This window comes from Ailuropoda melanoleuca, chromosome 2 (genome assembly GCF_002007445.2).
Source record: "Ailuropoda melanoleuca isolate Jingjing chromosome 2, ASM200744v2, whole genome shotgun sequence".
Lineage (NCBI taxonomy): Eukaryota > Metazoa > Chordata > Mammalia > Carnivora > Ursidae > Ailuropoda > Ailuropoda melanoleuca.
The window spans coordinates 82,138,900-82,166,639 of record NC_048219.1 but is presented as its reverse complement, the minus strand read 5'-3'; the positions used below and the strand labels follow the sequence as shown (position 1 = coordinate 82,166,639).

The following is a 27,740-nucleotide window of genomic DNA, read 5'->3' as shown; positions in this document are numbered from 1 at the left end:
ATGCATAAAAGACGTCCCTCCTCCTGAGCCCCTAAACTCTTGTATTTCTTGAGAGAAGGAGCCGTGACCCACCCATTCCCATTTCTCAGCTGCCTAACATACATAGGACATACAGGAGGCAATCAACGAACAGTCCTTTTCTCCAATAAATTAGTGGGTTTTAAGCCCCTTTAGCATTTTTCTTAAAAAATTAAGCATAGAATTACCATATGATCCAATAATTCCACTTCTGGGTATATGCGTCAAAGAACTGAAAGCAGAGATTCCAACAGATATTTGCACCCTAGCGTTCAGACCAGCACTATTCACAAAGCCAAATGAAGGATGGCCACAATGCAGTAGATACGTACACTAGAATATCATGCAGCCTTGAAAAGGAAAGAGATTTTTGACAAGCTGGGTCATAGATGAAACTTAACCTCATGCTAAGAGAAATAAGCAGACAAAAAAAAGAGACAAATATGGTATGATTCTATGACTGGGATATTGTGATTTTATAGGAAGAAATCTCTATTTGGTGTTCATCCACTGTCACCAGCAAATAGTTCCTGAAACCCTTGTAATTTCCTACAGAAGAGCCATAGGGGCGTCTTTGGTTAGGATAGTTTTGATCCCAGTTCCTGAAATAACTTCAGAGCATTAAAGGAGAAATGTGTGTCCTCTGGTATTTATAACAAGCCTCTTTCGATCACACTTGAGTTTATTTAATGAGGCGACTTTTGGAAAGTCCCTTAGATGGGGGATGGTTGTCAGGGGAACCAATACTCCCCCACCCCCCCCACTCCCATCATTAGAGGGTTGGAACTTTCAGCCTCCCACCTGCCCCGCCCTTGGGGGAGGGGAAGAGGGACTGCAAGTTGAACTAATTGTCAATAGCCAATTATTTAATCAATAATGCCTTTGTAATGAAGCCTCCCCAAAAACACATCTATAAACATCTTATTACAGTACTAAATACAGTATATAATAGCTGCTTTTATTTATGCATCTGGTGATGCATAAAAGATGTCCCTTGAACAGGGGTTCGAGAAGTTTCCCAGTTGGCGAATGCAGTGGAGGTGCTAGGAGAGTGGGGCCCAGGGAGGGCCTGCAAGCCTGCACCCTCTCCCACCCACCTTGTCCTGTGCGTCCTTTCCATCTGGCTGTTCCTGACTTACAGCCTTCATGATAAACCAGTGATCTAGTACATAAGAGGTTCTCCTGAGTTCTGTGAGCCACTCTAGCAAATTAATCTATCCCAAGGAGGAGATTGTAGGAACCACTGATCTCTGGTCTCTGGTAGCTCAGAAACATATGAAACAATGTGGACTTGCAACTGTCGTCTGAAGGCAGGGGCGGGGTCAGCCCCATGGGACTGAGCCCTGAAACCAGTGGGATCTGATGCTACCTCCAGGTAGAAGATGTCAGAACAGAGTTGAACTGTAGGACACCCTGAGGGCGTGGTGCAGCTGTGTGATGGGGGAACGTGCCTCACCTGGCCCCATAAACCCCACCTCACACACCTAGTGGCCAGAAGGGTCAGCAGTGAAGCAGCTGCCAGGGAAGGAGGCACAGGAGGAAGGCTGGTCCTTTACCTGGTGTCGTCAAATCCAGAGACAAAAAGTCAAATAAGGGTTCGCAGGGGCTGGGGGGGATGGGGAATTCATTGTATCATGGGTACAGATTTTCAGTTTGGGATGATAAAAAAGCTCTAGAGATGGACAGCAGTGATGGTTGCACGACATGAATATACTTAATGCCACTGTACCCTTAATATGGCTAAAAGTGTTACATTTTGTTCTGTATATTTTACCACAATAAAAAAAAGCCCAATCCCTTGAGTACGGTTATCTTCTGCTTTAGGGAGACTTAGGAACTTAAAGAGAAAGCAGTCATCCCCTGCTTAAAACACTATTATCTAAAACCCCGTCTGGTGGTGAGTTAAGCACATCTTCGGTTGTAAAGGTTTGTACGAGAAGTTGCAGCTCAGAGACGGAGAACAGGGAAGGCTCATCTTTCCCCTTCGCAGCCCCTCTCCGGGAGTCTGTGAAGACAGGCTCGGGAAGAGCCCCAACACGCAAAGAGGCGTCCCCCTTGGCTGTCCCTTCACCTCTCAGACCTCCCTTCCCATGCTCCACCAAGCAGTCATCAAGGCTCACAGCACATCTGACTTCTCCTCTTGTATTTCCTGTAAGACCGTGACAGTAAAGATCCTGACCAGACAGCTTCTGGGACATCTCCATGCAGCAACCACAATAACAACATTCATGACACTAGGACAATAATATTCACTGGAAAATAAGTAAGGATAATGCCCACTCACTAATGCTGGACTTGACTTCTAAAGTCCCTGTTTCTTCACATGCAGTTCTTTTTTTTTTTTTTAAGATTTTATTTATTTATTTGACAGAGATAGAGACAGCCAGAGAGAGAGGGAACACAAGCAGGGGGAGTGGGAGAGGAAGAAGCAGGCTCATAGCGGAAGAGCCTGATGTGGGGCTCGATCCCATAATGCCGGGATCATGCCCTGAGCCGAAGGCAGACGCTTAACCGCTGTGCCACCCAGGCGCCCCTCTTTACATGCAGTTCTTAACCAGGTTGGTTAACTGGTTTTCCCAGCCCCCTGCAGATGAGAAATTGTCAACTAGGTGTCACTGCTTTTAGAAATAGTAATCAGGAAGTTATTGCTCCTGGTGGCAGTTATGGCACAAATAAGAGGGATGGAAGCAAAGTGACAAAAATCTGAGATATGTTCTAGACAGTTTTTCATTTGGATATTCAATCAATAGTTGATTCGTTTCTACTGAAGGTTAATGACTATACTAAACACCAGAAATACAGATGTGGATAAGCTGGACATGGTCCCTTCCCTCAGGGAGGATATGTGCCAGGAGAACAAACACACGGAGAGACTGAGAGGGAACCTCTTCAAATAAGGTGTTCAGGGAAGGCTTCTCTGNCATTTGGGAGGTGACATTTGGACTTGAATGATAAGGAGTGACCACCCTGGAAAGCTGTTCAGAGAACATGAGAATAAGAGCCCTTCCCTAAGGTGAAGCACCCTCAGTGCTCCCCCAGCGGGTTGGTATGATGAGGTCAACAGGTCCACAGGCGTCAGATCATACAGGGCCCTGGGCCACAGTGAGGAGCTGAGGTGTTATTCCAGTGCAAAGGGAAGGTGCTGGATTACTGGACTTAAGTTTCTGAAGATCACTCTGGCCATCCTTGGAGAATGCATTACAACAGAGGAAAGCGGTAGCAGGGAGGCCAGTGCACCAGCGCAGGAGACCATGGCAGCTTGGATGAGCGTGGAAGCAACGGGGATGGAGAATTATAAGGACTTAGGACTGATTTTGAAGGCAGAACTGGCAGGGTTTGCTGACGAATGACATAGGGTGGGGGACAGAGAATCAAGGGTTTCACCTAAGTTGCTAACTTTGGCCAGTTGGTGGATGACCTTTTTTGAGATGAAGAAGGTGGCAAGCGGGGACCACGTATGTGGTGAGAAAGAAAGAGCTCCACTGGACTTGCAGAGATTAGGAAGCCTATAAAACGCCCAAGTGGTGATGTCGCCAAGCAGATATGCGGACTTGATTCTTGAGCTCCAGGGAGAGGTGATGAGGGTTTATGAACCTATGGAGAGGGAAGAATTTCAAGATGGGGGCCTGGGACACTGCCACGGTCAGAGGCTGAGTACAAAAGACCCATTATAGAAAACTCGTAAGTAGGACTCAGAGAGATAGCAAGAAAATGGGGAGGGGTGTGGGGTCAAAAATGCTGTGAAAAGAAATTTGATTCAGGGAGGAAGGGGAGATCAAGCACGTGAAATACTGCTTCAGAGGTCAGGTAAGATAGGACAGAGACAAGCAGTTATATTTAGAAACAAATGGACACTTAAAAATAGCAATTTCAGTGAAGTGTGAATGGAAACCAGATTGGAGACGGGTGAGGAACTGGAGGAGTTGGGGAGTCGCTAGCAGCAGTTTGGTACAAAATGGTTTCCGAATGTTTTGCTGTGAAGAGGNAACAAATGGACACTTAAAAATAGCAATTTCAGTGAAGTGTGAATGGAAACCAGATTGGAGACGGGTGAGGAATTGGAGGAGTTGGGGAGTCGCTGGCAGCAGTTTGGTACAACATGGTTTCCGAATGTTTTGCTGTGAAGAGGAGCCGAGAAATGGACAGCGTGGGGACAGGTATGTGGGTCAAAGATTATTGGCTTGTTTTTTTTTTTTTTAAGATTTTTAAATTTATTTGACAGAGATAGAGACAGCCAGCGAGAGAGGGAACACAAGCAGGGGGAGTGGGAGAGGAAGAAGCAGGATCCCAATGGAGGAGCCTGATGTGGGGCTTGATCCCAGGACTCTGGGATCACACCCTGAGCCGAAGGCAGACGCTTAACTGCTGTGCCACCCAGGCGCCCCTATTGGCTTGTTTTTTTTAAACACGTGTGCATGTTGATGACAACAAGCCGGTAGAGAAGTTATCCTTGCAGGAGAAAAATATCTGGAAAAGCAAGAAGGGATAGGCTTGAGGGTACAGTGTAGAGAGTTAAGCCTTTCACAGAAGGTAGGAGATGTCACTGCAAAGTAAAGCAAGCAAGAGAGGAAGGCAGAAGGTGGGCTCAGAAGCAGGCAGCGAAGAAACTCCCACCCGATTGCTTCACTTCTTTTTCATTGAAGTATAAAGTGAGGTCCCTAGCTGAAAGAGAGTAGAAGTGGGGGGGGGCATTTCAGGTTTCAGGAGGAATGTGACAGACAGACTCCTCTCAGGAGTGGGACATGATCCATTCAAGGGATGCTGCAGGATTGCCAGGCCACAGTGAATAGACATTTAAGCTTTGTGGTTACTAATTTTGTGAGGAGGATGTTGGGTTAAGCTTACACAGAGTTGGGGACTAATTTTGTGAGGAGGATGTTGGGTTAAGCTTACACAGAGTTGGGGACTTCCCAGAAGTATTTCAGAGAGAGAGAGAGGCACCAGGGCATTGTAATGGAATATATGCTATAAGGAGAAAAGGTAGCCAGAGGGGGATAGTGGGTAGAGAAATAACGTTATCATCAGAAAAATCCCCTACATCATTAACTTTCCTGTACTTTCCATTCTTGCCCTAACTGAAACATGGTGATCCCCTGCAGAAATCATTCAGTGAACTGGAACCCTCTCAACTGGACGCTGCTTTTCCTTTTACAACCATGGACCTGAGAGCTCGTCTAAGATGATGAGAGATGGGAGAAGATAACCAAACTTCAAAATCGTCAAATCGTCTGAAGATCACATTACCAGATGGAGTAATCTACTACCCTTCTAGAGCTGACAGAGATGCTAGCTTATTTTGAAATAACCACTTTTCCTCTCTTCCATAGTAATAGTATGTTTGCGGGGCAAATGGCTACCCAGATTGAAGACTAATATCCCAATCTCCCTCACAAGTAGGTATGACACATTATCAAGTTCTGCATGATAATACAAGCACCTTGTGGCAGCTGCCAGGACTTTGTCTTAAGAGACAGCTGATTTACCCTTTACCCCTTCTTCCTTTCTAGCCTACCGCTTAGAATGTCCTTATGAAAGCTGGAGCTTTATCTGGGGCCATGATGAAGAGGGCCACATATTAGGGATGATGAAGTTCAAAGCTGAAGAAGCCTGGGTCCCTGAGAACAATGGAGTAGGACTCAGGCATTGGCATATTGTTTTAAGTTCTCCAGATGATTCTCATAGGTAATCAGGTTAAGAACTCCTGTCCTAGACCTGGTCATCCTCAAAAGCTGTATCATCTCTAAAATCTTAATTTTGAATATCCTACTCGCTGTCCTCCCACCCCCTACTCTTCCAAATCACTTCCCCCAGTACCCTACTCCAAACATCTTGAACCTCTTCAAGACTCCTGGTCACCATACTCTACAGTAAGTATGGCCTAAGTCAGCAAAAAAGATTAAATCATGGTAAGAAGATTTAAGGATCTGTAAAGAAAAGGGTAAAATATATTGTAAAATTTCACATAAAAGAGATTAGAAGAGTTCTGGAATTTGAAGGAGAAATTCTATTTTATGAAAAATTATTTTGGATTATAGATAGTTCTGTGGTAGAATTTTCAACTCATGAGAAATGTCTACGGTGACATTTTTCAGGTTGAAAAATAAATCAAATCTTAGCTATCTGGTTGGCCTAGAAAATGGAGGACTGTATTTGTCACAGGGATATTCCTTCTCTTACAATGGCCAATAAACAAAGCCTCATTGTACTCATTTTTAATACCTTGAAGCTCAAACAACTTCTTTTTATGTTTTGTATGGTGTTATTGTTTGCTTTGGTGTTTTCATGCCTTTAAAATGTAGCCAGCACCTTTAGCTTTGATTATCCTGCACCTCAATTTTTGCTAGTTTGTTTATATGGCCAAGATGTTTAAGCTTATACTAGCCCATTTTGTGCTTAATTAATAAAAAGTGGCTAATGTGTCTTGTCAATAATCAACTGTTCTGTTGACCATTTTTGCAGAACTTCTCAAATCCACCAAAAAGGCCATAATAATCATCCTTCTAACAACTGGAAAGCTGTCAAGAAGGAGCCCACAGGATGTTCGACTGGCAAATTCCAAATTCTGATTCTCAGGCTGCCAGTTTCATGTGTCAAAGTAATTTCTAGTAATTCTTCTTCATGTCAATGCTGATTGAGGCAATGCACTTCCTTATTTCTCCTGGAATACATTCAGGAATGGGTAGAAAAATATAAAGGAACTGTCAAGTTTTAAAAAAGCAAATTAAAGCATGCAAAGCTGACATGCAGAACTCCCTGACGAGCCTAGGCAAACTGAACATGGTGGATTCAGAAATGTCAATTCAAGGGGCGCCTGGGTGGCACAGCGGTTAAGCGTCTGCCTTCGGCTCAGGGCGTGATCCCGGCGTTATGGGATCGAGCCCCACATCAGGCTCCTCTGCTGTGAGCCTGCTTCTTCCTCTCCCACTCCCCTGCTTGTGCTCCCTCTCTAGCTGGCTGTCTCTATCTCTGTCGAATAAATAAATAAAATCTTTAAAAAAAAAAAAAGAAATGTCAATTCAAGGACTTAGGACAATATGTTTACAAACCAGCTTTCTACATGCACCATCCCCAAACATGTGAGATTTTGGTTTAAATGTTTTGTTTCCAACTTTTAAAACTTTTCAAATATAATTTATATATTTATTACATAGCTATTATGTGATCTAAAGAGTTTTATTTTGTCAAGGCTCAGACAAGATACATTAGGACAGTGGTCACTGTAGTATCTGAGAAGATGTACTGGTGTAACTTATTTTTAAAATTTTGTGAAGAGGTCACCTGCCAGACTAGACTCAGTTGCTAGCACATTTTCTTGTCTCTTAGTTCAATACTTAGTATCAAGGTAAAATCCAAGTCAGGATATCACCAGGACATTGGAAACTAAACTATAATAAAACTGAATGTGCTGACTGTTACATTCTCAAAAAATGTGTTTTTTATGAGGCTTTAAATTGTAAAATTCATAAATTTATAAGTCACTCAAACCCTTAATTGGCTAGAGATTATTAAAGGGATGACTCTCCTATTACTTTTTAAATGACAAGCCAAATTCTAAAGCTAGAATGTTCTTTTTACACTAATTCATTTCAAATTGAAAAATCACAAATTGAAAAAGCTGGAAATCTTTTTTTCCCCATACATTAACAGAAGAGGAAGAATATAAAGACAAAATATTTTCAGTCTTTCAGGATGACCTAGCTAAATCTATTTTTGTTTTGTAACCAACATCTATATTTTTGATCATATGATTATCACAATCATTGAGTTCATAAGCCAGGCATGCATTATACTGTATCTTCAAAAAGGATTTGAGGAGGCTAGCACTAATCATTCACTCATCAAAAGAAGGTAGACCTGAGGGAAAATCAGGCACCAGCAGCAGGTGCCTCAAAAATAAAAGATGAAAGGAACATAAATATGGCGAATGCTGGTGCTGAGTATGGAGCCAGGTACCATGCAGAGCCATCCAGCTCTTAAGGATGAAAAAAAATCACGCAAGCAGAAGTAAAGAGTGTTGACTATTGACTGGGTAGGAGTGGAGCATCCAGGAGGTTTTTTAATACTTGGATTCTCACTGCTCAGAGGGCTAAGAATAAGACAACACCTCCCATAAAGGGGTAAAGTATTGTGGATGTCAAGAAAAGGTGCTCTACATAGAACTTTGCATCGGAATCCGGGGATGTACTGTATGGTGACTAACATAATATTTAAAAAAAAAAAAAGGTGCTCTAGCTGCAACGCAGAGAGTGGAATAGACCCATCAAAGGTCATTACGGTGGGGGTGCCTGGGTAGCACAGTCGTTAAGCGTCTGCCTTCGGCTCAGGGTGTGATCCTGGCATTCTGGGATCGAGTCCCGCCTCCGCTGGGAGCCTGCTTCTTCCTCTCCCACTCCCCTGCTGTGTTCCCTCTCTTGCTGGCTGTCTCTCTGTCACATAAATAAATACAATCTTTAAAAAAAAAAAAAAGGTCATTACGGTGATCCAAGCCAGCCTGGTTGAGGCATGGGCTTCAGAGAAGAGAACTGATTCAAGCTGGAAATAGAGACTTGGGTTGAGCCATCCATGAATAGCTATTATTTGATGCCAAGTAGATCAATTGCAGATTGAGTGAAGCTTGAAGATAAGTTTTAAAGAAAGTAACAAAATGTGTTTTTAGCATCTCCCTTGAAATCATCAAACCTTCACCTTTGTGGAAATGCCACAAGTCAAAGCAGTCACTTTTCTGACGTGGCAGAAATAGGATGATCTTAAAAAATTAATTATTGCTTTAAAGTAGACTGTGTGCTTATACAATCCGAAAAACAAAATATACATCCAAGTGATGAAAACTACGTATTAAAGATCTATCAAATGGGAAGTCTCAGCACTGTACAACCAGGTAATTAAAAACCAACCAACTTTCACATAATATTCTCCCCTAATCCCAACAACCACCTTTTATAACAGGTATTATTATTATTATTCCCATTTGATAGATGATGCAGCTGTAACTCAGACACCATCACCCTAGAGTAAACCAGGGAGCCTGTACCTGATGCTAACATTGGTCTCAAAATTGCCTTGAGTACTGTAGGCTTGAATTAGTTAAATCTGAGGATTTTGGAGCTAACCAGTGACAGAACACTATATTTGAGTGTGTTAAGCCAAAGTATAGAAATTACCATAGTCTATTTCTTAATCCTTAGCATGTGTTCCATCCAGGAAGCTATGAAAAAAGTCCACTGAATATTAGAACAAACACGAGAACCAGGTAGGTCTTCGTGGCTTAGGGTAACAGAACCAGGGGCTCCTGGAAAGGAGGAGGCAAAGGGAGAAAAGGAACGTCCTATGTCAGATAGGAAGTTGAGGTCATGTGGGCCATGTGCTTGGGAAGATGAGAAGGCTGGGAGTGCGGAGAACAGAATAATGTACTTAAACATCAACTTTCCAAGGGTTTTCTTTTGGGGGGAGGGGGGATTTATCACATTCTACAATATAGGTTTTAAATACAAAGACCTAAAATTTCTATATTTTTTAAAGATTTATTTATTTATTTTAGAGAGAGGGGGACAGAGAGAGCACGTGCGCACACACGAGTTGTGGGGAGGGGCAGAGGGAGAGAATTTCAAGCAGACTCCTCACTGAACATAGAGCCAGATGCTAGGGTCCATCCCACGACCCATGAGATCATGACCTGAGCTGAAACCAAGAGTCTGACGTTCAACCGACTGAGCCACCCAGGCACCCCTAAAATTTCTATATTTTTAGAATTGAATATTTATGTACTACTTGACATCCTCATATACCCACATGACACAAAAACGCACCCCCAGCTTGTTTGCTTTGTTTCTCTCTGCTGAACAGCATGATGCCATCCCTTCCCTACGGCACCAGAACACAGGTGTTAAGATGCTTCCCAAATTGGTCGTGAATAAGGTGAAAAAGCAAGAGGAACCCTTCTTAAATGAACTCTGAGAATTCAGACACATATCCAGCTCTGCCCTGAGCCACTGCTCACCAGCTCTGTCAATGTCACAAATTTGTCTCTGCGTCAGTTTTTTCCTGGGCCCTGAACCGTCCGTTCTTGTCCTCACCCCCCACCCCCGCCAATGCACGGTGACATTCCATGGAGTAAGAGTTGAGAAGCATGATGTAGCCTCAGAGCACTCTAATGGAAGAGACTGTACATGGTAAATAAAAACTGTGCACCCTAAGCTATGCAAGCAGTGGGTCCTTTCCCTTCCCCGAGGAGGCTGTACACGCCTGTCCTCCTTGTTTGGGCCCACAGCGGGGGAATGTGATGCCCCACTCACAAATGAATAATGGGGGGCCACTGGCATGCAGAGCCCCAGGGAGGGCATGGCTTCCCACGGGAAAACAAACATCCATCACCCCACTCTCACGTGAAGCCTGGCACCTCCAGGAACTGTCTGTCCTGGGCTCAGGCTGTGCCCCGTCCTCCCACGCTCACGCCAGCCCCACCTTGTCCTGGGTGAGCTCCTGTTCACCCTCCACGGCCCTGCCTGATCCGCTGGAGCTGACCACGTTCTCCATTCTGCCAGCTCTCTCCCTCTTTTTGCATCAAGCACGATGTTCAGTGAACGACGCGTTGACTTGTGTCTCGCGTACAATGCTGTGAGCTTCTTACAGACATACTGGTGTCAAGTGCTTACGTGACGGGGCCGGCACTAGTGAAATATTTGCTGAATTCTCTATGCAACAAGAGCGAGTGCTATGGTTTCTAGGCACCTTCACATGCAATATCTCAAGGTCACGAGCTCCAGGATCAAGTTGCGAGCTTATGGACAGGAAGGGCAGGAACGGCCTTCCTCGTCACCCAGGAGCCACTGAGGGGTGTTCTTGTGACAGGAAGAATGAGGGAGACCTGGAATCACAGAGGTCTGCTTCTTCTATATGACATGTAGTTAGCCTCTCCGTTAATGAGACAGAAAACGATGGAGAAAAAGAGCCCCCACAATACTATGCAGTTTTCTAACTAGAAAGGCAGAATCTGTGCCACGGAACATATTCCAAAGCCTACAGAGAGCCCCACTGAGAGAAGCAGGGAGGAGGAAGAGCACTGCCCACAGAGCCTCAGGGAGCCCGCAAGCCAGGTGGGGGCCACGGCAGGTCTCTGAGGGGCACCGAAGCCCCTCGCACAGCTGCTGTGTCTCTTCTAAAGAAGAACTTGTTCACCAGCCTGGGGTACACTGCTAGTCCCAACTCGGACTTCCCTGCAGTGGGGGGGGAAGAGACCCCAGGGCGCAGCCTACCTGATCATAAAGAAAAAGGAAGGCAAAGGAATCTTCCCCCAGCAGACCTGCCAAAATGGGCAGACAACACTGTGCACATGCTTACTGCCAGAGCTCTCTGTCACCCCCAGCCCTGCTTTGGTGAAAACCAAGTCATGTGACAAGGGCCAAAGCCCGACCCAGGCCCTAAGCATGTTGGTGTTTCGGGGCTGCAGGGCTGGAACAAGCAAGCAATGGCGTCCCCCACACGCCTGCGCCATGCGAACGGCAGGTGCTCTGACAACAAGCCCAACCAAACCGCAGCCCCCACTGTCCTATAGCCCCATAAACATATTTACCGTTTCGTACAGGAAAATCTCACTTCAGGAGAAAATCAGGTAATCCGAGGCCTCCAGTGACTCGGGAGTACTTGGACAGGGTATTTCAGAGATGGTTTCATGGTGATTAACTAACTTGCTTCATTTCAGTGTAGTTGTCACTCTGAATTACCACTTAATGGGTGAAGTGTGCAGGCTATAACAATCAGTAGTACAGGCATAAGGAAGCAAGACATTAAAAAAAAATGAGCCCCTAAAGCAATTATTGCAGTGAATTTTTCAAATAGTTTTAATACTCGGTCTTTTGACCCCAGGGTACGGCTTGGGGAAAATATATTAATCTCAAGATAATAATCAGTCAATTTCAGTTCTTCAATATCGACGATATTAAAGATTCCAACCTTACTCTTTTTGGTTGCAAACATTAATTAAGCATGATAATTGTGTGCCTCCGTGATATTTGGTACTTTCTGAATGAGTCAGAGCTCAGGGAATAATTTGAATACAGCAGACAGTGATTTGCTACATAAATTCACCCATGGCTATTAGCTCATTTTAAAATAGTCAAGACTTCTAGATTAGAGGGGTTCTTTTTTGCATTAATACCAAGTTAATCACATCTATACAACCTTTTATTCACCCCTCCCCAAACCCTCCATAAATAAATTCTGCAAGCCCAACCTGAATGTAATAAGGTGCAGGGAGTGGGGGAGGGGGGCTTGAGAGGGAGAGAATTTTAAAATATGCATTTTTAACACAATCTCCTTCAACTATACGGTTCTAATAGGCTCTATCTTGATATTTATTTCCAGGAATTTTATGTGAGAGGTCAACGGGCTTTACACTTTTTTTTTTTAACCCTCATTTTATACCAAATAATTTCAAAACCATACTGTATCTATATACCACCGATCTGTATATTAAGGATATTTACCAACGACTGGATAAGTTACCTGACAAGTTCAGGGGCCAGTTTTAATGCCACCACTTTGGAGATTTGGGGGAGCAACTGAGAAACTACAGAGGTAATTAAAATTGAATTAATGCTGAGAAATTCATGAAGGGGGCCTCATGGGGACTGCATGCACCAAAACAAAGATGAGCTCAACTGGGGGTGCAGAGACGAGCAGCCCTTAAACAGGCACTGGCCAAGGAGCCACTGTGGTTCCCATCCTGCTGGGCACTGCTGGCCCCGGCGGCTCCTTGATCCTCTTTATTCTTCGCTCCACCGCTGCTTCTCCGCTGACTCCTGTCATTTTGGTAGCGGCCGCAGGAAACTTGGAAGCCACCCACGCCACCTGCTTCGAACCTCTCCAGGACTTGGAACACCATCCGCACGGGGCTCCGATGTCCAAGGTGGAAGGAGAGCTCGGGAATTCACACGGGATTCTCACACCCTGCGGGGCGGGCAACCGGATACAAGCCAGACACTTTACTTGTATCTTGAAATAAAATGAAAGGACTACAGGGAAAAGATGAGATCTGCGCTAAAAATGTAAAGCATATGAGCGTCCTCTTGGGTCTGGCTGAATACACGCGGAGGAGAGACGTGCGCGGCGCCATCGCCACGCGGGCAGCCGGCTGCTGAGCCTGATGCAGGCGAACCTCCGTGGGGCTCGTGGGCTGCTGATCCTTGCACCCAACTCCCCTGGGCTATTTTGGTTATATCAGTAAACTGCTGAGTTTCTTTGGGCTTGGCAATTACTAAAGCTTAAGTGGATCGTTTCTACTTTCGTATTACTTGTGTGCTTTTTGCTTTTGTATTTTTTGGAGGGGTGGGAGGAACCGCTAGCCAGGATCCTCAGGAGATGGACATGAATATCCGGAGAGCTGTGTGATCAGATTGACAGATGCCCTCTTTCCTTCTGCTCTGGTCACATGCCACCGTGGAAAGGTCACAGGAACCTGTGGCCAGGCTCCTCCATTTACTGTGTGACACTGAGTAAGTCGCCAGCTACTCTGAGCCCACACATTCTGATATTTTTCATTTGCAAGCCAAAATACAAACACCATGACTGCCCTTCCTCCTTAGAATTCACTCTGTCAGAGGCAAATCCAAGCATGGGATGGGCAGGCCGGGGTAGGTATTTATTTTGCTCATGTGCCATTGTCCTACGGTCACTTGGCCAATCTTCGCTGCCACCAATCCACTGACCCAAACTTGCATCCACTCTTCCCAGGCCGTGCCAAGCTCCTCCCCGTGTTCTGTGCGGAGGTGCCTCCGGGCTGCTGAGGCCGGCTGCCAGCGGCTGGGGAGGCTCTGGAGCCCTGGACCCCGCTCCCCTTCACTGACAGCAGCAAAGCACTTACCTCTTTTAAATACGAAATGCCCACTGAGATACTATTAAACCTAAAGACTTCTGTTTGTTACGAAAAAAAAAAGTTTGAAAATCTCTGGGGTAGTGGAAAGAGTATGAGCTCACTGAACCCAGACCAGCGACTTATTAAATATGTGATTTAGGGCAAATTCTTTAAATTCTCTACATGCCGGTTGCTTCATCTACAGTGCAGGGCTATCGGCAGGACTAACTAAGCGGCACGTGGGGAAGGTGTCTGGGAGACGGCCTCTCACACAAGAGCCAATGAAAAGATAGTCACAGTTATCTGCCTCCTCACTGTCCTCTACCCACCAAACCTTAGGAAACTCCTCTGCAGCCACAGGCTCTTGGTATGGAACGGTCTCACTGCAGCTGTGGGCTTCTGTCTGTACTCCTCCGTCCACAGAGTGGCCAGGCCACGGCCACCCTTGCAAAGCACCATGAACCCACTCAGGCCAGAAGGAGCCAGTTCAGCATCTAGGATGCTCCGAATCCCCTGGAGATCCCACAGAGCAGTGGTGCGTTGATATCCGCAACTGGGTGGCTGCATGACCCAGCCCCCACCTGCCGTTCTGGACCCATCTTGGAGCACCTGCTGGAGACTGAGGATCTTTGTCTGCACAGAGAATATCTGCGCCTGAAGATCCACCCCCGAGGTAGGTAACTGCCCGACCTCCTGATGGGATGGGAACCTGACGTGTGCCTCTCCACCATGGGAGGAACGTAGCAGGCATCTCTAAATCTATAATGGTAGACGTATGACCCAGATGGATAGTATATACATCCAAGTCTATGTGCGTCCCAGGTACGAGAAAGAACAGGTGAGTAACAGGAGGAGGGCGAGGGGGTGGGGAAGAAAGAGTGAGAGACAAAGAGGAAACCAGGGAGACACACGCAGAGAATGAGGCAGAAATGTGGGAGAAAGAGAGGGAGAGAAAGGCAAGACAGAGACAGCCAGTGAGACGGAGACACAGAGAACGGCAGAGAGAAAGAAATGGGAGGCAGAAGAGAAAGGCAGAGAGACTCAGATGGAGAGAGGTACGGAGAGAGAGACACAGGTACCGAAAGACAAAATGACAGGCACCAGGAAAGAGAGAGGAAAGAGAGAGCAAGGGAGAGGACAGGAGGGAGGGAGACACACGCAGTCCCGGTGGGATGACAAAGGCAGATGGGACAGTGACTCACAGATGCGCCCCAGCCATGGTCAGGGGGATACGACAGTTGGGTGAGGTGAGGCCATCTTAGCCCATCGTCCTTTTTTTTCTCAGAGCTGCTTTAAACATCGCAGCCCTTGCCGGGGAAGCTGTGCCACCCCATTTCTCCTGCATCTACCAACTCTTTATCTGGGGAGCAGTAGCTCTCCAGGCTCCCTTGTCTCCATACGCAGCCTCCAGTCGAGCCCTGTGAAGGGTGAGCCCCTGGGTGCCAGCACAGAAGGTGCGCTGGTGACCAGGGTGCCCCTTCCCGCTGTCCTGGAGCGTAGGGTCTGAGGGAGCTCCCCTTCCTTGGCCGGCATGAAGGTTTTCTCTAGCACCAGGCGAGCAATAGTTGCTCAAGGAATATTTGCTAATAATGGTGTCCCTCTAGTGATATGTAAAAGGGCTCCCAATTATAGGTTTCATTAGTATTAATTTAATTCGAGTCCATTGAAATGCACTGGGGTCTGCTGTGCTGAAGCACAGTGTTGCTATGGGATCTGATTTACCTTACAGTATGAAGCGCATACTGTGGGATGTTCCGCATAAATATTACTTAGCTCCCGCGCTGGTATACGAGCATTCTAGTCGAGGCCCCACGGTCCAGAGCTGTCAGCTGGCCTTCTCCTCAGAAAGCCCATTCTGCAGAGGGAGCTCCTACAAGGACTTCAGTCATCATGGTCTCTATTAGTCATGCTTGCTTTTGCTTCTATCTTATTGAAATAGTGGCCTGATGACTAGCAATGATGACTATAAAAAATGGGCTATCTCTGGTGCAAAGACACCCAAGGTACATAAATTAGATCAATATATTTTAGAGTCATTCACTGCCCTTCCGTGAATTTGTGAGATAATCCAGGGTGCTCTGTATTCTTTATACAGGAGTGATGCCCTAGGCTAAAATCCCTCCTTGGTCCTGAGACAATATGAACTCTGGAAGATTCTGCCTGCTTGATGCTGGTGGGGAGGGGAAGCATCAGCAGCCTTCCTATGGAAAATTGGGAGTTTTTCTGTAGTGACCTGTTGTGTAAACAGTATTCAGAACACCAACAAAACCACAGAGCTAGGACTTCTCAAGCCTGCAAGATATTTTATTTTGTGCTTCTCTGATAATAAGAATTGAGTTAATAAATGTTTCTACATGTTGGCAGAATTTGGTCTGAGATCCACTTTCATTGTAATGTGGTAATGGATTTGTTGGAGTGCAGACTTATGGCTCTCACCCATTGCAAAATCCTATGGGGGTAATAAACAGAACAAGTGCCTTTTGGAGAAATGGCTAATTCCACAGTTGGAGTAGGGGGAGGTGAAAGATGAATCTGGAATATCTTGTTATGCCAAAAAATTTTTAAGTGCTCAAAAAAACCCCAAAGTGATGGGCACATCAAAAGGACACAGGAGGACTTTCAGCTCCAGGAAAATGGAATAAATGTATTTTTCCCTGTTTCTCCCACTACATACTACTAAAAACCCTGGGCATCACGTATGAAACAGACATAAGACAACTCTTAAAGATGGAGAGAAGAGCAGCTACGACCCTGGGACCCAAGGAATGACCTGGCGGTGAGTCCCTGGGTTTCTCTTTGCCTCACATACCCGAGACTGGGTGCTGGAGAAGGCAGCAACTCAGAAATGCCAAGAGGAATGACAAAAGAAACCCCAACCAAGCCTGCTATCTCCAGCCAAAGGCCGAGGCAAGGGGCAGCCCAACAGGACAGAACATTTTTATTTATTTATTTATTTTTAATTTTATTTATTTATTTTTTAAAGATTTTATTTATTTGTTTGGCAGAGAGAGAGAGACAGCCAGCGAGAGAGGGAACACAAGGAGGGGGAGTGGGAGAGGAAGAAGCAGGCTCCCAGAGGAGCAGGGAGCCTGATGTGGGGCTCGATCCCAGGACTCTGGGATCACTCCCTGAGCCGAAGGCAGACGCTTAACAACTGAGCCACCCAGGCGCCCCAGGACAGAACATTTTTAGACAGGAACTGCTTTATTCCAGCCATTCACCACCACAAAACAAAAAGACAAGAACAAAAGCGATGTCTCCAACCCCATCCACAGGAACAAAGGCTAAGTGGGGAAGCTAAATATCCACCCCCCACCCCCACCCCTGGCTGGACAGTAACAAGTCACCCCACTTCACTCCATTTGGATGTGTCAGAAAAAGACAAGCAGGGAGCCAGCACTCTCGAATTCCTGTCGTCTGCGGGAGGAACCCTCCATACCATCACTGCCACCACCACTGGTGTCAGTGAGAGCACATGGGGAGACTGGATTTCCACCACCACGAGGTAGTAATGAGCATGTCTCCCCTCTTCTTGTGTCAGACCTGAGTCCAAGAAAGTCAGCTAAAACAGAAGATTTAACTAAGACCAAGAGCCTCTTAACATAATCCCTGTAACTTCAGGTTTCAAACAAAAATAATTCATGATGCCAACAACCAGGAAAATCTCAAAGTAGAATGAATAAAAGACTGCTGAGATGACAGAGATATTAGAACTATCTGAGAAAGATGTTAAAACTGCCATCACAACAGTGCTTCAATGAGCACCTAGGAACATGCTCGAAACAGATGACAAAATGGACTCAGTGAAAATATGGAAAGTCTCACCAAATAAAGAGAATGTATTTAAAAAGAACAAAATGAAAAGTTCAGAACTAAAAAAATATATGATGAGTAGGTTCAACAGCAGAGTCAAAGGGACAGATGAAAGAATCAATAAACTTGGAAAAAAAAAAAAACAACAGACAATATCCAATATGAATACAAAGATAAACCAGACAGAGGAAAATGAACAAAGCTTCAGAGATCTATGGGGCTATAACAAAAGAACTAGTATTTCTGTCATTGGAGTTCTGGAAGGAAAGGAGAAAAGGGGATAGGCTAAAAAAAAAAAAGAGTACTTGAATAAATAATAGCTGACAATTTCTCAATTTGTCAAGAGCCATAAACCTACAGATCCAAGAAGCTCAGCAAATCTCAAAGAGGCTAAACTTGAAGAAATCCACACCAAGAAACATCACAGTCTAACTTCCAAACACTGGCAACTAAAACACGAAAAAATCCTGAAAGTAGCAAGAGGGAAATGAGACCTTCCTTATAGGAAAAAGACAATCCAAATAACAGCATATTTCTCATCAGAAACCATGGAGGCCGGAAGAAAGTGGCACAGGAGTTTTTAAATGCTGAAGGAAATGAACTGTCAGCCAAGAATTTTATTACGAGGGAAAACAAGAGATGAAGGAGAAATCAAGATATTCTCAGATGAAGGAAAATTAAGAGAATGTGTCACCATCACAACTACCCTAAAACAGTGGCTAATAGAAGTTCTCTAAAAAAGAGAGAAAACATAAAAAAGGGATCTTGGAACATCAGGAAGGAAAAAAGAACACTGTAAGAAAAAGTTGGGGTAAATACAACAGACTTACTTCTCTTGAGTTTTCTTTTTTTTTTTTTTTTTTTTAAGATTTTACTTATTTATTTGACAGAGAGATGGCGAGCGAGAGAGGGAACACAAGCAGGGGGAGTGGGAGAGGAAGCAGGCTCCCAGTGGAGGAGCCTGATGTGGGGCTCGATCCCACAACGCCGGGACCACGCCCTGAGCTGAAGGCAGACACTTAACGACTGAGCCACCCAGGAGCCCTTTCTCTTGAGTTTTCTAAATGATGTTTGATGGCTGAAGCAAAGATTATAACACTGTGTAATGTGATTCTAAGAGTATGTAGAAAAATATTTAGGACAATTATAAACAGAAGAGGGCAAAGGAACGTAAAGTGAGGGAGAATTTCTGTATGTCACTCAAACTGGAGATCTGACAACATCAGGAGACTGTTATGTATGTATACATAACTGGTAAGTTATGTATATATAATACAATGCCAAGAACAATCATTTAAAAAGCTATACAAAGAGATACACTCAAAAATACTATAAGTAAGTCAAAATAAAATACTGAAAAATATTCAAGTAACCTATAGAAAAATAGGAAAAAATAAAAACAGAGAATAGAAAACAATAAAAAATAATAAACTGGAAGAGGTAAGTTCTAGCATATAAATAATTATATTAAATGTAAATTATCTAAAAACACAAATAAAGATGGACATTGATGGTATGGATTTAAAAATTTGACCCAATTCTATGCTGTCTACAGGAAACTAACTTCACACATAATGATACAGGCAAGTTGAAAGTAAAAGGGGCAAAAATGCATATCATGGTAACACTAATGAAGAAAGCCAAGAGTGGCTACATTAGTATCAAACCACATTTCAGAACACAGAAAATTACCAGGGACATAGAGGTACATTATAAAATGATTTTTTAAAAAGTAAATCCACCAGGAAGACATAGCAATCACCAATACATATAGATTAAACAAAAAAGCTATAAAATATACAAGGAAAAATTGGGAGCAGTAAAAGGAGAATTCAGCAGATCTACGATAATAATTTAAGACATAAATACTCCTCTCTCAACAAGCTCTAGAACAACTAGGCAGAAAATCAGCAAGGATTCAGAAGAAATCAACAATACTATCAACCAACAGGATCCAAACAATATTTATAAATATTGTTTATAATATTTATATTACACCCAACAGCAGCTACCCAACAGCAGCACTTGGTTCAAGTGTCAAAGGAACATATACCAAGAGGGACCACATCCTGAGTCATAAAAGAAACCTCAACAAATTTAAAGGAATTGAAATCATACAGAATGTCCTCTGACCATAATGGAATCAAACTAGAAAGCAAAAACAGAAAGCTAACAGGAAAATCTCTAAATACTAGATAATTAAACAAGAGACTTCTAAATAATCACTGGGTCAAAGAGAAAGTCTCTTTTAAGAAGAAAAAAAGTACATTGAGCTAAATGAAAATAAAAACATAATGTCAAAATGTGTGGGACACAGCTAAAGCAGTCCTGAGAGGAAAATTTATAGCACTAAATACTTACCTTTGTAAAGAAGAAAGCTCATTAAAAATTAAGGCTACCAAGTCTATAACTTAAAAAAAGAAAAAAGAAAAAGAAAACCAAAGCAAGCAGAAGAAAGGAAATAATAAAGGTAAGAGCAGAAATCAATACAATTAAAAATAGAAAAATAATAGGGAAAAAAAATCAATGAACAAAATGCTGGTTCCTTAAGATCAGTAAAATTGACAAACCCGTATGACAGAAAAATAATTAAATCAGAGAGAAGACACAAACTACCAATATCAGGTCATAAAAGAAGGGATTTCATTTCAGACTCTGCAGACATCAAAACGGTAATAAAGTAATACAGTGAACGACTCTACACACATAAATCTGACAACTTAAATGAAATGGACTAATACGTTTAAAAGCACAAACTGCCACAACTCACAATTCAAAATCATTTAAATCACAACTCAGTCATTTAAATATCCCTATAACCTTTAAGAAAATTGAATTCATAATTTTTAAACTCCCAAAAAAGAAATCTAAAACAAACAAAAAAGCCCAGATGATTTTATTGGAGAGTTCTACCAAATATTTAAAGAACACCAATTCTACCCAATCACTCCCAGAAGACAGAAAAGGATGGAACACGACCCAATTCAGTTTATGAAGCTAGTATCACCCTGATACCAAAACCAGACAAAGGTACAAAAAAAGAGATCAATATCCCTCAAGTAGAGAGAAGCAAACCTCCTTAACAAAACATTAGCAAATAGAATTCAGCAATACATAAAGAAGATATACCATCCAGAGATGCGAAGCTGGTTCAATATTTGAAAGTTAATCTGGACAATCCACCCGAATAGAAGGTCAAAAAAAAAAAAATCACATGATCCTTGCAACTAATGTAGAAAATTGCAAGTTGATTTATTTGACAAAATTCAATATATATTCAAAATAAAAAAAAACTGGAATGGGGGGACTTTGTCAACCTAATAAAGAACTTCTACAAAACCTACAGGCAACATTGTAGTTAACAGTGAAAGACTGAAGCTTCCCCCTATGGCTGGAAACACACATGGATGTCCGTTCTTACCCTCCATTCAACATAGTGCTGGTGGTTCTAGCTGGAGCAATACAGAAACAGAACAAAATACAAGGCAGATAGATTGGAAAGGGAGATTTTTGACACAATTATCTAGAAAATCCCAAAGGACCCCCCAGAATTAATAAATGAGTTCAGCAAGGTCACAAGCTACAAGAATAACATGTAAAAATCAACTCTATTTCTATTTACTAGCAATGAACATGTGCACACCAAAACTTAAAATACGGTACCGTTTACAAACACTCCAAAAAAAGAAAATATTTAGGTGTAAATCTAAAAAAACACATACAGGACTTACAAACTACAGACTACAAACACTGAAATCAAAGAGTCTCTAATTAACACATACAGTGTTCATATATTGGAAGACAAAGCAGAGCAAAGATGTCAATTCTCCTCAAACCGATGTGTAGGTTTAATGCGACTCCTATTCAGTCCCAAAAAGATTTTTTGTAGAAACAGAAAAAACTACTCTAAAATTTATATGGAATGCCCAAAAAACTAAAATAGCTAAAACAATTTTGAAAGAATAAAAAGGAATCAATCTACCTAATTCCAGAACTTATTTTTTTTAATATTGTATTTATTTATTTGACAGAGAGAAAGACAGCCAGTGAGAGAGAGAACACAAGCAGGGGCAGTGGGAGAGGAAGAAGCAGGCTCAATGTGAGACTCAATCCAGGACCCTGGGATCACGCCCTGAGCCGAAGGCAGACGCTTAACGACAGAGCCACCCAGGCGCCCCAGTTCCAGAACTTATTATATAATAAAGTAATACAACTAAACCGAGATGAGACTGCACAGAATCATGCTGAGTGAGAAAAGTCAATCCCAAAAGGCTACATACAATATGATTCCATTTTTATAACATTCTTGAAATGACACAAGTATAGGAGAACAGATTAGTGGTCACCAGGGATTTGGGATGGGTTGGGAAGGGAAGTGGTTGTGGCTAGACACACACACACACACACTCAACACACACACACATACCCACGAGGGACCCCTATGGTGATGGAAATGTTCTGTGTCTTAGCCATATCAATGTCATTATTCTGGCTGTGATATGATACTACACTTTTGCAAGATGCCATTGGGAGAAACTGGGTAAAGGTTCAGAAAATTTCTCTGTATCATTTCCTGCAACTGCATGTAAATCTACAATTATCTCAAAATAAAAACTTTTATTTAAAAAAAAAAAAGGGACACAAAAGCCAGCTTGAAGAAGTTCCCACTGGTAACCTGGGGATAATTTGAGCACCAAAATAATTAAAGACTATAAACAATTATAAATAATTGAAAAGAATAGGAATCCATGAGTACATAATAATGACAGATACATAGGTAGGTGAGTAGGTAAATAAGTAGATAGATATAGATAGACAGGCAGGCAGACAGACAGACAAGGAAGAAGAAGAAAGGGCTTTTGCTTACAGCTGAAAGGAAAATGTCATGGAAATCTTAAAAAAAAAAAAAGCTTATAGATACAGAGAACAGATTAGTGGTTGCCAGAAGTGGGGCTGGGGGTGGCTAAAATAGGTCAAGGAGGTCAAAAGGTACAAACTTTTGGTTATAAAATAAATAAGTCCCAGGGATGTAATGTGCAGCATGGTGACTACAGTTACTAGTACTGTGACTGCAGATTTGAAGGATGCTAAGAGGCTAAGAGAGTACATTCTAAAAGTTCTCATCACAAGAAAAAATTTTGTAACTATGTACGGTGCTGGCTGTTAACCAGACCTACAGTGGGGATCATTTCATAGTGCATACAGATATGCAGCATGTTTATACCTGATAGTGATACAATGTTATCTGTCAATTACACCTCAAAAAGCAAAAAGGCAGAATGCCAACTGGTAAATATGGAGGAAGTGCTAAAGTGAAGAAACCACCATAGCCTAGCTTGGCTTACAAAAGAATCATCTAGAAATGCTAAATTTGGGGTGAGGGGTTCTGATACGGAATAGTAAATTTGCATAATCTTAAAATGATTCTCCATAGATCACTTATTCCTTGAAATGAAAAGAATATTAACTGTACAGAGGAGATATCAAGCAATCCCTGGAGGTGATGATCAAAATTATCACTGAAAAGGGGCAGATGGATAGTGTATGCCCAGATGTGACCCAGAAGGACACGACATTACTTACTACTATTCCGACTTCAGATACACAACCTTAATGAGAAATCATCAGGCCTGAAATAAAAAACACTCTTATTTTTAAAAAGAGAAGGGGTAGGTCTTCTTCAAAGATACCAATTTCATAAGAGGAAAAGCCTGAAGGTGAAAAGACCCTAAGAATTATGACAACTAAATGTAACCTGTGACCTTAAAATGGAATTGAGTATAAAATGGGGGAACCATTGCTATCAAGGACCATACTGGGTCGTGACAAAACTGGGTATGGGTGGTCTATGTAACTACAGAATCAATGTTAAATGTCTTGAAGTTGATAATCGTACTATGGTTACATAAGAAAATGCCCTTATTTTTAGGAAATACACACTGAAGTATTTGGGCATAAAAGAACAACAATACTTATGTGGAACTTTCAAAAGGCTTAGAAAAAACTGGGATGGTAATGATAGATGAAATTATAGGATATAAGGGTATTCTTCGTATGAGTGTTGAAATTTCTGTCAGTTGGAAATTATTTCCAAATTAAAAAAAAAATCAAGTTCATTGGCTACTGTTACCTACTGAAAGGAACTGAGAGATGTGCATACCCATTTGGATTGGATAGGTTCCTGAAAAGTGCAATAATTAAGAGCATAGGCCTCTGAGTTCAGACAAATCTGGGTTCAAAGCTGGCTTTTTGCCCCTATAAGCTGACCTGACCTCAAGAAGTCTCAATTTCTTCATCTGTAAAATGGGGGAAATAATGTTCTCATAAAATTATCTTGAACGCTAAACGAGTTCAGGGCTGTAAGATATCTGGACGCCTGGCACGTGGTCACCGTCCACACTGCTACCCGCTGCTTCAAGAGGTTAGCGGTGGTAGTACCTGGTTAGCACCTGCGGGGATGATGGTTGTTGCTCTAGGCCGCAGAACTACAAAGATGACCAAATCGTGGTTTCTGACCTCAAGGGACCTTAGAGTTGAACCACAAAGTACAGCGTGTAACGTAAGTGTGAACAAAATGTTACTGGAGCGGAAACAAGCATATTTACTTCTTCCGGGGGGTGGGTTGGGAAGGACTTCACAGGGGAGGTGACAGTCAAGGTGAGCGGTAGAGGGTAGGTAAGGATTTCACCCCGTGGACGCAAGGGTGAGTGAGGGCATTCCAAGGTTAGTTACCTACCGAGGTGACAGGTAGGCCGAGTGCTCAGGGCCTGCGTGGGAAATGGGAGGCAGAGGGGTGCAGATGGGGCTGGACCAGACTGTGGAGGGGAAAGGGCCTTGAATGTACCACCTGCAATGGAGTGGGTTTCACTGCTTCCTGCGTGCAGTGGGAGAATCACTGGAGGTCCTGAGTAAGGGGTGACATGCCTGGATTGTTGTCCTGGACAAATACCACCTAGGCAGTAGCTCGAGAAATTAATTCAGTAATTATTCCTTCAAATGGAAGCTTTTGCAGAAAGGCCAGGCAAATACTGCAGACACAAATACACAAAAGACACACAGACATATGCCCAGACACACACACACACACACACACATGCACACCCATGTACACACACACAAGACGTATGTGCAAACACGCAGAGAGGAGGGTGGACGTGGGATGCAGGCAGAGTGTCCGGCAAGCACTCTGGGAGCCCTGCAGGGGAGCAGCCAAATGGATGCGGGCGGAGCTAACCAGCATGGTGGTCAGCACTGAGAGCTGGAAAGTGTCCTGGAGGCCCTCTGCACACCAGGCATTAAGCCTATAGTGACTGGATCAGTGGGGCCAAGGGCTGGGCCAGGGTGGCAGTGGGCAAAGGAGAGCTTGTGGGGAGCATGCAAAGGACTGAGTATTCCAACTTTTTAACAACCAATACACTTGCCGGCCACCGGCACATGAGCCCCTCTGAGCCGAGGGTTTCTCTTCACCGGACTGCCCATCCTCAGCTTGTTTCCCTCAGGCTGGCTCAGAAGGTGCTGTCCTTACCAGAACCATGGTGACCACAAAGCCCCCTTCAGAGTAAGGCTTCCTGCCCCCACGAGGCGGTACCATCTGTATCCTGCATTGTACAGTCAAGGGGCCCCATGGGGTCTACACACAGGACTGGACCAAAACATGAACTGTGGGTGTTGCAGATGGTCATCACATTTCTCTCTCTTGACTTTGTTAATTTGGGGGTAGGTAAGAAAAAAAAGTTTTAATTCACTTTTTCAAGGGACACTCTAGCTGCAATGTGGCTCTTCTGGAGTTTATATCTTACTTCAACTGACCAGTTTGGGAAGTTTCACACTTTTGCCGTTTGTACCAAGAAGGAAAAAGAATGTGTCTTCACAGGATATTCTCCTGTAACTCCCAAATTTTCTAGACAGCTACTTGAAGACTGGGCGGACATTGAAATCTACAAGACAGGCACGTGGTTCCATGGGGACCAGGAGAAACGTTCATCTCGCGGTCAGGACGGCCTGCCTTTGTTTCCCCGGCGGCCACTCGTCACCTTACCTCAGAGGCGATGGAGGTGAAGCTGCCGCTGAAATGCACGTGCTTCCGGACCTCGCTGCCGTTGGCGGTCAGCAGCCAGTCCCCAAGGGCGCGCTCGTCCCCCGCTGACCGGTTGCTGTGGCTCTGATTGGGCAGGAGCTCCGCCAGGTCCCAGTGGTACGAGGGCGTGGCCCCCACCAGGGCAATGAGGATGGCCTCTGTGGCCACGTACAGCTGAAGGAGCAAACACACAAACCCGTCCGCGTTGGAATCACAATCAGCAAGGGTGAAAGCCTCACAAGATCAGTTTCCTGCTTTTTGTGTTTCTCTGAACTACCGAAAACCAGACGCATCCAAGCAAAGGAGAGAAATGTGAAAAAGAAGCTTGCCCATCTACCACCGACAGAGTCATCAGTGATCCCCCTTGTAAAGCACCCTAGGGCTTTTTCCAGGGGGATCTCCTACATTTGAGATACGCTGATGCTCAGGAAATTGCACATGGATGGTTCAACCATGGCGAAGGTTGGGGGGGTGGGATATTACTGGCTCTGATGTGGAAGACTGACATTCCGGCTATTTCCCCTCAACACTACACCCTCCGTTCAGATAAGCAGGCCCTAGGGCCCCAGGGTATCGTGGCCCTGGATTCACAAACTAAATTAAACCTTTTGTGGCATAGTCAAATGTCTCAGAAAATAGCATATATAGAGACGGAATATTTTTATATGCACAGTAAAAGAATACACAGAGTATATACATAATCACAGAATATGTATGATGTGTATATATGGAGAGAACATATGGAGAGTATATTGATAATATAGAGAAAGAGTGAGCACTAACCAAAGTACTTTAATTAAGTATTTAATAAAGCAGGTAATCATAATAAGTACTTGAGTAGGTACTATTTTAAAACATAGTACACAATTATAAGATGTAAAGAAATTCAAAATCCCAGTAATAGATACTCACTTTATAACATTAGCCTTACTTAATCATTGTTTAATCTAAACATAGTTGTTCTCCCAAGGGGAAAAAAAATTCAAGAAATATTTATTGAGCACATATGCCATTCATCTCTGATTGTTCTGGGCCTTATAGCTATTCACAATCAGGTTTATAAGCTGTTGAGCCCTATGTAGCCTTTTTATGCTATGAATTTCCATTTATATTAGTTCTCGTTGTTGGATGATTATTTCAAGCTTCAAATGCATTAGGAAAACACAGAATTCATCTGTTCCGGTGAGAACTATCTCCCTTAGTGAGACAATCTTATTTTAAGAAATTACCCCTATTAACTTAAAACCTGGTATCTTAAAATACCTTTAAGCAGAACAAGTGTTTACAAAATACAAGGCTGTGACTTCTCCACAGCATATAGCAACACCCCCAGTGGATGGATGCATTGACTGAGGCACAAAGAGGTGCAGACTTGCCGACAGCTTCAGCTCCATCCATCAGGGAACCCCGGGCTGCTTCCGCACCCCTCTGTAGGGGCATATTCAGCTGCTAAGTGCATAAGCTAAACTGTCAAAGGCAGAGCGATTTATCACAAGCAGATGATGGAATTACTGTCAAGGAAAGAGAAAAGAAGTCATGACACTGTGTGTGTCATAGCAGAAAGCTAATGTAAAACCCAAGGTGTGATTTTTGCACTCTGGGAAAGGCTGCGAGGATGGAAGGCAGCCCCAATTTATTTTGAGGCGAGTGACGGTGGGCCTCCCGAGAGGTACCACGCCACCACGCGTCAGTCTGCGTGGCTGATCTATTGTAGAAGGCAAAGGAAATCATGTTTCTGGATTTCTACTGCTTCCTGGCCCTTATTTGCATACTATTAAGGAAGTTTTAGAACAAGAGGCAGTTTATAAAAATAGAAACCTTAATAATTACAGGAACAAATAGATTACACATTTAGCAGCCACTGTAATTACAAAGCTGCTCGCATCGTTTTAGTAACTGTCCCTCCTTATTACAATCTGCTGGACTTAATTGATGGGTAAAGAAATGAAAATAGGGGGCAAGGGAACTCTGGAGATGAGGCAA

General features: G+C 43.4%; 1 protein-coding gene across 1 annotated transcript in view; it reads right to left on the bottom strand.

Annotated features, from left to right (window-relative positions):
- SLC22A15 (solute carrier family 22 member 15) overlaps window positions 1-26,212 on the bottom strand; it is a 66,181-nt gene extending 39,969 nt beyond the window's left edge. Inside the window, exons 1-2 of the mRNA XM_034641759.1 lie at window positions 26,174-26,212; window positions 25,719-25,991 (exon numbers count right to left, since the gene is read on the bottom strand). Of these exons, the coding sequence (XP_034497650.1) occupies window positions 25,719-25,991; window positions 26,174-26,212 (312 nt within the window). The remainder of the gene's footprint in view (window positions 1-25,718; window positions 25,992-26,173) is intronic.
- Window positions 26,213-27,740: the final 1,528 nt, after the last annotated feature.